At 39.7% G+C, this 8279-nt stretch overlaps 1 protein-coding gene across 5 annotated transcripts in view; it reads left to right on the plus strand.

Annotated features, from left to right (window-relative positions):
* TP53BP1 (tumor protein p53 binding protein 1) overlaps positions 1-7546 on the plus strand; it is a 170256-nt gene extending 162710 nt beyond the window's left edge. For 4 of the 5 annotated variants that reach the window (XM_077474294.1, XM_077474293.1, XM_077474296.1 and 1 more), the window contains 5 exons: positions 1497-1715; positions 3491-3585; positions 6001-6200; positions 6291-6436; positions 7149-7546. In XM_077474294.1, the coding sequence (XP_077330420.1) occupies positions 1497-1715; positions 3491-3585; positions 6001-6200; positions 6291-6436; positions 7149-7336 (848 nt within the window). In that variant the 3' untranslated portion in view covers positions 7337-7546. The remainder of the gene's footprint in view (positions 1-1496; positions 1716-3490; positions 3586-6000; positions 6201-6290; positions 6437-7148) is intronic. The other variant, XM_077474295.1, reaches the window with a different exon arrangement.
* The last annotated feature ends 733 nt before the right edge of the window (positions 7547-8279 follow it).

The following is an 8279-nucleotide window of genomic DNA, read 5'->3' on the forward strand; positions in this document are numbered from 1 at the left end:
TGTTCTAATTTTTTTGTAAAAAAAATAAAAAATACAGCGCCATGGAAAATATTTGGGAAATGAGACACAATGTAGATAAACAGACCGCTGCCAATACTATTTTGATGAAACGTCAAAAACCAATATAGGAAAAAATGAGTAGCGCTGGTCTAAACTAGCCTCTGTGCTCATCCCCCTAAATTATGCTGACAAACGGTGAAACACAGTCATTTTTCAATCATATACAATGTGCTGAAATACCTTATAAACAACAAATCATAGAAGTATAACAATATATACAAACAATCCAATATTATAGTGCACTGATGTGCAAAAATTGCATAATCCTAAAGTGCAAATTATATAAATGTCATAAAACAATCATCAACAAATCAATAAAAAGTCCATATGTGATCCAAAGGCAAAAAAAGTCACAAGAAAACACTTTAAATTGGTGCAGACTCCTTAACAGCTTTCCGCCCATCATATGACATCGTCGGGTTTGAGCAGTGATATCTGAATGACATCATTCAGATATTTCTTTTCAGCCAGCGATTCCCTAACACCATAAAAATGTTCATAGCGGCTGTTCAGCTGCTTGATCATTCTTACATGGGCGAGAGAGGATAACCCTCCTCACCCCTGCCATCGGTGAGTCGGAGAAGGGAACTGCTGGATGCTGACGATGGAGATTTCCAGCAGACCAGATGGTCCCCAGAGTCTCTGATCGTTCGGAGGCTTGGCCCGATGTTTTACGATGTCACGGCTGGCCTCTACATTTGAAGCACATGAAGGGCGAAATTAGAACCTAAATATCTAATGAGCACCTTGAGAATTGCTACTACATCCCTCCACCCAACCAGGCATTGATGCGTTGGTTCATCAAAAACAGTGTCAAATTTTGCATTACTTTTATGTTGCCCTCTTTTACTTTTATTGTAAAAAACTATTACAAAAAAAATTATGTTTTATTACTCCAATAGGTACATTATCTATATCAGTGATCGTCACCTTGTGATCTACCTGACTTTTTCTGCTCATCAGTGATCCTTATTGTTGATGTATTTTTATGTGTGGCCCAAGAAAGTCAAAAGTTTGGACACCCCTGATAAACAGTAGTATTATATACATTTTGTGATCGCTGTGATTTCTCACATGGTACAGAGCCATATGGATCCATATGCTCTCCCCCCGTTACAGTACAGCAGCGAGGAGGTGGTTAAAGAGGGTTTCAACTTTGATCATATCCTTTGAAACATCCCTATGAATTGTTTTCAAGTGCACACTGACTGGTGAGGACCCCTCAAAGTTAAGCAAATTAGTCTGACTCGGGTCAATTTCATGGGCTTTTTGGCCTTAAAACCCCATGATTTGGACTCGCATATAGTAAACAGAGGTATTCATCAAAATAATAAACATTCTCTTTGAATTAACAAATATAGTCCTGCTGTTCTGCACCTGAAATTGCAGCCAGATTTATGTTTTGACTTGCATATAACTAGCCTTCTTTTATCTAGAAGGTTCAGCAAAAGGAGGTGACTTTATGAGCCCCAATGAAAGTGGAGACAATGCAGGTGACCAGACTACGCTGGAGGAGACCCATGGGCCTCTACCTCAAAATAAGTTGCTATTCGCAGGATACGCCTTTCTTCTAACTACGGCCACATCCGGTGACAAAGCCAACAATCTCCTGAAGTCACAAGAGATATCCTCCTTAAGCAGTGAAGAAGATGAAGGTAGGTGACTTTTAGGTGTCGTGTTTGAGATGTTCGTTTTTTTTTTTAATTTCTAGTAGCCCTTCTTGTGGGCTTGGAATTTTCAAACTTAAAAAGGAGGTGGTATACACTGAAACTGACATAGTCATGAACCTATTATAAAGGTGTTATTTATTTATATATATTTTTTTAGAAACATTTCAAGATCATGCTATGAAATCTTTTGAATATTCATTTTTGTTTCATAAGTTGGGTTTATTATCGTCTTAATATCACTTCTCTATGTGGTTGAACTACTTGTGCGCATATTTATCTTCACTTACATAGTAAGGTTGAATAAAGACACCAGTCCATCCAGTTCAACCTGAGTGTCTACAATTGTCCCTATCACTGTACATTGCACACTCGCATCAGTCCCCACACTTGGCCCTAGTATATGAATGGGGACCTTGGATTGTGGGCTCAATTTTGGACAGAAGCCAATTAACCTACCTGCATGTCTTTGGAGTGTGGGAGGAAACCAGAGTACCTGGAGGAAACCCACGTAGGCGCGGGGAGAACATGCAAACTCCAGGCAGGTAGAGTCGTGGTTGGGATTTAAACCAGGGACCCTTCTTACTGCTAGGTGAGAGTGCTAACCACTACACCACTGTGCTGCCCTACTCACATTACACAGTGCCCCATAAAATCCACTCCCTGTTTTCAATGACCTAACCAGAATGGTATATGTAACAGCCTTTTCCACCTTTTTACCCCTGAGGAACCCTTGAAATTATTTTTTTGGTTCTCGTGGAATTTCCGCTAAATAAAATTTTCCTATAGCTCTTGGTACACTAGTGTGATCCAAAAGGGTGACGCTACTAAATGATGAACACACTCATAAATCATAAATGCACAAATATATAATTTCCTCCAATCTGGGGGATTAGATCTTTAGTCCAAAATAACAAAAGTCCACTTGCAAAAAAAAGAACAGAAAGCACAATTCTCTTAAATGTTCATATAAACTTGTGGATATATTGAGCATCTGTCACCCTTTGAGAGAAATGAACACCACCTCTTATTGAAGGAATACAAGCTTACCAGCTATATGTGACCCTCTAAAGAAAGGTCAGTAAAGCTTATGATCAAACAGCCTGGCCTAGATCATCCCGGAGTGGAGTGGCAACACTTCAGTTTCTAGCTGTTGTTTACTATTGCAGCGTAGGCCCCTTTCACACTGCTGCGATTTTTGCCACGATTTCAGGGAATGTCTGTGTAAACTTGAGGTCTATGGACCTCAACTCGCATTAAAGTTGGACCAAAGTAGTACAGGGACTTTGAAGTCGCACAGATATGAATGGTACTCATTGGAAATCATGGGGTACGACTTTGCAGTCCCAAGTCGCAGGACAAGTCGCACAAGTGTGAATGGGGTCTTAGTATGACAATATTATTGGCTCGGGAAGCAGACACATTTGATAAATGAAAACTATTATCTCCATATAATCCCAACCATGACACTACCTGCCTGGAGTTTGCATGCATGTTCACCCTATGCCTGCATGAGTTTCCTTCGGGTACTCTGGTTTCCTCCCACACTCCAAAGACATGCAGGTAGGTTAATTTGCTTCTGTCTAAATTGGCCCTAGTATGAGACTGTGAGTTGGGGGATCTTAGATTGTAAGCTCCTTGAAGGCAGGGACTGATGTGAATGTACAATGTATATGTATAAAAATTGAAGGCGCGATATAAGTACCTTTTAAATAATAATATAATTAGCACATGCATATTACCAGTATTGCTTCCTATTGCAGAATACATTGAAAGCACACCGTATAGCCGACGGTACACAGAGGATCAACTCCGGGCTGGTGGGGGCTGCATTATCGACAATTTCAGTGAAGCACTGGTGAGACTTTCATTGAATATATTGCTTTGTGTTTTTTTTTTTTATTCTGCCACATGTGTATGGCTTTTGTTTTTCTTTAGCTGTTATATCTTTTAAATGTACTTTAATTTCTGTGTATTCAAGGCCAGTTGCTGTAAAAACTGTTAATGGTCAAAAACCCCATCTAGGGATAAAAGCTAGGAATGGGTTATTTATGGATCATTAGGATTAAGAGTAAATTCAGCTTAGAAAAATTATCCTGCTAGACCCCTCTGTACATTTTGGATGTTGTTAAAAGAATAATGTATCAAGCATAACACTTTTCCATTCACAACCAATGACATTGGGAGCTGCTCTGCGAATACAATGTCCTGGCAGGGAGGATTCCTCCATCCATATTGCTTATGTGGATGGAGAGTCTGTTCCCTTTTTTCATCACTCTGGCTGAATGAAAATAAAAACAAAAAAACAACCATCTATGCCCAGCTTTAGACATTTTAAAACTGATACAAGGGCTGGTTCACTTACATTCATTTGCATGCACTACTTTTCATAAACCCAGTGCTTTGGATCACACGGTACTGTGGTACCATACAATTTAGGGCAGGGCAATGTGTTTTGCAATGTGTGTTTGGGGTGTCGTTTAGGATTATATTGACACCCGCAGCAGAGTGTACACCCAGTGTGTTTTGAATGTGGTTCAGGTAAGAACTATAGACCCATTTCTCACAATCATTTACAACATGTAAATTTAAAATGTAAAAGCAAGTCCACTATCTATTCTATTGAGCTGAATTGCTAATGGCAGCCAAGGATTGCTATGGTGGTTCCAAAGACAGAACGTCCGTTCAAATTTTCTTCTGAGGTTTTTTTTTTAATATATAAAAAACATATATATATATTATAATTCTCCATCTCCGGTTACTCGTACCTACCACAACTTTTTTGTTTACACTTCAGCTGTCCGCAGTGGTACAAAGCTTTGAAAAGTTACTTTACAAATGAATTTAATTTTGTGCTTTTTTTTTCAATGTGAAACGTGTAAATAAGTTATAGGTATAAAAATATTAATAAACAAAGCAAATAAAAAAAAGTTTTAATTATTAATAGTTTACAAAATAGAAGTAAAAAAAAAAAAATTAAATGGAGGAGAATAAAGAGTTAATAAGGCTGATTAGAGTAAATTAAAGCGGGAGTCCACCGGCACTCCGCGTTTTTTTTTTTTTTTTTTTAAAAGCCAGCAGCTACAAATACTGCAGCTGCTGACTTTTAAAATAGTGACACTTACCTGTCCAGCGCGCCCGCGATGTCGGCACCCGAAGCCGATCGCTAGGTCGTCTGTCGGGTCCTGCCGCCGCCATCTTGGATATGGGAATCAGGAAATGGAGCCTTTCGGCTTCATTTCCCGGTTCCCTACTGCGCATGCGCAATCCGGACGGTCCCCGCTGCCTCTGGGAACTGTGTGTTTCCCAGCAGGCAGCGGGGCACTTGCGCATGCGCAATCCGCCCCTAATCTACGCCCCTTTCCGCAGACAGCTATCCCGGAAGTGGGTGCAGTTACCTGGATTATCCAGGTAACTGCACCCCCCTCCCCCCTGAAAGGTGCCAATTGTGGCGCCAGAGGGGGGGGGGATTCCGATGAGCGGAGGTCCATTTTAGGGTGGACCTCTGCTTTAAGGGTCAATAAGGTTTTAAACAGGAACAATTTCATTTTATTTTATTTTATTTTTTTTACTTGACAAGGTTGCTTTCAACTGACTTTCATCCCTCTTTCAGCTCTGAGAAGAGTTGTTGATAAACATTGCCGGCTGCTTTTTTTATTTTATTTTTTTGTCAGCTGTGAGCAGGGAACTTCTTTGCACCTTTTACATGAATCATGGAAATGCTGGATTAAGATCATGGGGGAGGGTTGAATCGAAATCACGATCTTTTAACGATTAATCGTGCAGCTTTAATTCAGAGCCATTAAAGCTGAACGCCAGGAATGTTACAAAATACATCCTTGCCCTCCCTCAGTCTGGCAGGTTCCAGCATTGTCCCCGAGCTATAGGCGGTCCCTCAGCCTCATCACACATATTGCAGGACTATTAACTCTGCATTGTATGTGAGGAGAGCACGGGGAACAGACTTGAAGTCTACAAGAGCTAGGAATATGGTAGTTGATGCACCACCTCTCCTAGACAAAATTAGCATTTTAGGCGATCATCACTGCAAGGGTAGACTTTGATTTAGGAAACTAAGTCTACTTGCAGCTATGGGGATTTAGCTAGTGGGACAAAGTCATATGATGGCTGCAAGGGTGAAAAATGTTCCCATCTCAGCAGGTGATCTTTGCTTTCCGATTCAACATTTTGTATTTGGAATGCAGCTCGTGTTTCTAAGCTATAACTGCTCACGTGTATGTAGAGTGACAGTGTCTTCCCTTTCTTCCCTTAGTGCAAGCCAGATTCAAAATGTTTTCTGATTGCTGACCAGCACTGCCGAACCCGGAAATATTTTCTGTGCCTTGCCAGTGGAATCCCTTGTGTGTCTCATGTCTGGGTACATGACAGTTGTCACTCTAATGAACTGCAAGGTATCAACAATTACCTCCTCCCGGCTGGGTACAGCTTTCAAGAAGATAAAATTTTGGAATGGTAAGATAAAGTTCCCTGTTTTGTAGAGGGGGAGGGGCTGATTCCTTCTATCAGTATTACATTAGTATTCTATGGCACTGATTTTTGCAGGCACGGCTCTAGGCATCCTTTCAAAGGTTTGCGCTTTCTTGTGGTATCTGATCAGCAAGAGAGTTTCCTGGAACTATGGACTGAAGTATTAATGGTCGGAGGTGCAGCATCTACAAAGCAGCACAGTTCTGCAGATACAAACAAAGGTATTTATTCAATTAATGTGGCACTAATGCACATATTGTAAGGATATCTTCTTCTTGTAGAAGTAACATTGTATTGGAGCAGTCTATATTGCCTAGCACTCTGCCTGTCTCTGTATGCCAACTTAGATTTGGCCTTAATTACCTTCAGTTTTATTATCTACAAATGGCAAGACGTTTTTTTATTAATCTGGCACAGGACTGCTCGAAGAGCCATACCACCCAAAGTGACACAATTCCTTGTATTGAATTCCCCCATTGTGTAAGCTGTGACTTATTTGAATGTTCCAGTAAGGGCTTTTTCCAATCGTTCCTGCTAAGAGTTATGCATCATATCTTGTCTGTCACTGTATAGATCACAACCTTGGGTATTCATTCTGCTTTTCAGTTGTAGCTCATGTTGATGAGGCTTTTAGAGGGCCTTGCAGTTAAAAAGTACAGCAGAAAGTTCTAGGGCTGTAGATGTGCATTAAAGGAATTGGATTTACTGTACATGACAGTCATTACCATTTTCTAGTGATTAGCAGTGTCTGCCTATGTTTCCTTTTTAACATGCTACATTTTCTTTACTATTGAATGACCTTTTTTGTTCTGTTACCAAATGTGAAAATGGTAGACCTGAGTCACATTTTTTTTTTTAACAATTATTTTTAACATAGAAAAAAGTGATTTAATACCTCAGTTTTCTTGACATTTGTTTTTATTTCTGTTGTAGATATTGCTTTGGGTGTTTATGATGTAGTCATCACAGATCGTTCATGTCCAGAATCCATTTTAATATGTGCTCAAGCTCTAAACCTTCCAGTGGTTTCATCAGAATGGGCGATCCAATGTCTCGTTAATGGAGTGCAAGTCGGTTACAATAAGCACCCGAAATACAAACATGACTATGTTGTGAGCTAAGAAGACTCCATGCCCATTCCAATACCCTTTTTATCGATCCTCCTCTTTTTGCTGCTTATTTCATTGTGCATATATTGTGTTTTATGGAAGTTTTAGATAGTTTTAATTGTTTGTGTTTATTCTACATTTGCATGTATCCACTTGTACATAGTTTTAACTGCTGGACTTTTATGATAAAAAAATTAAATGTTAAATCTTTGTTTTAAATAAGGTTTTTTTTTTGTTTCATCTTTATGTACAGTTGTGGTGTTTTCACTTTTTACATCCATTCTTTCTCTATTTATTTATTTTTTCCACCCTACCTGCCTGTAACTTAAGCCGGCCATAGACTGTTTGTTTGAATATTAGGCGGTTCAGCAGGGAGTAGCTGAGATTCAAACCATGTATGGGCAGGCTGAATGTACCCAAGTTGATCATTTAATCAACTTGGATACAACCAGCCTATCAGATTTTACTTGCGATTATTGCTAGCAGCCATTATAGCTGCTAGCGGTAATCGCTGTGTTCTCCCGGTGGGGACAACTCCCCCTTAACACCCCCACCCGCTGGAAGAACACAATGGCTTAGCAGGAGGAATTTCCCCATCAACATTGACTGTTGATGGGGAAATTGAGCGTGTTTTTTTTTTTTTTTTTTTTTTTTTTCCTCTTTCCTGCAACCTGTAGTTGTAGGAAAGAAAATGGCTCCTTCTATGGCCAGCTTTAGGGAAGCATGGAAGCTGCTATTGCTGGCCTCCTCATGAAAATACTAAGTCTTAATGCCATCTACTTCAAGTTCTCAATCAATTACTTGAAACGCTTTTAGGTAAATCAAGCACTTGGACATTCTGGCCAGAATACTAATTTATTCTAGCCATTGAAATAAATTTAAAGCTCAAGCGTGAAACCTGTTTATGCAAGTCAAATTTTTTTATTTGCCTAAACCCCACTGCTTTCGGATGCAC

Source organism: Lithobates pipiens, unplaced genomic scaffold (genome assembly GCF_037356315.1).
Source record: "Lithobates pipiens isolate NorthernLeopardFrog02 unplaced genomic scaffold, aLitPip1_a1.2 Scaffold_8, whole genome shotgun sequence".
Lineage (NCBI taxonomy): Eukaryota > Metazoa > Chordata > Amphibia > Anura > Ranidae > Lithobates > Lithobates pipiens.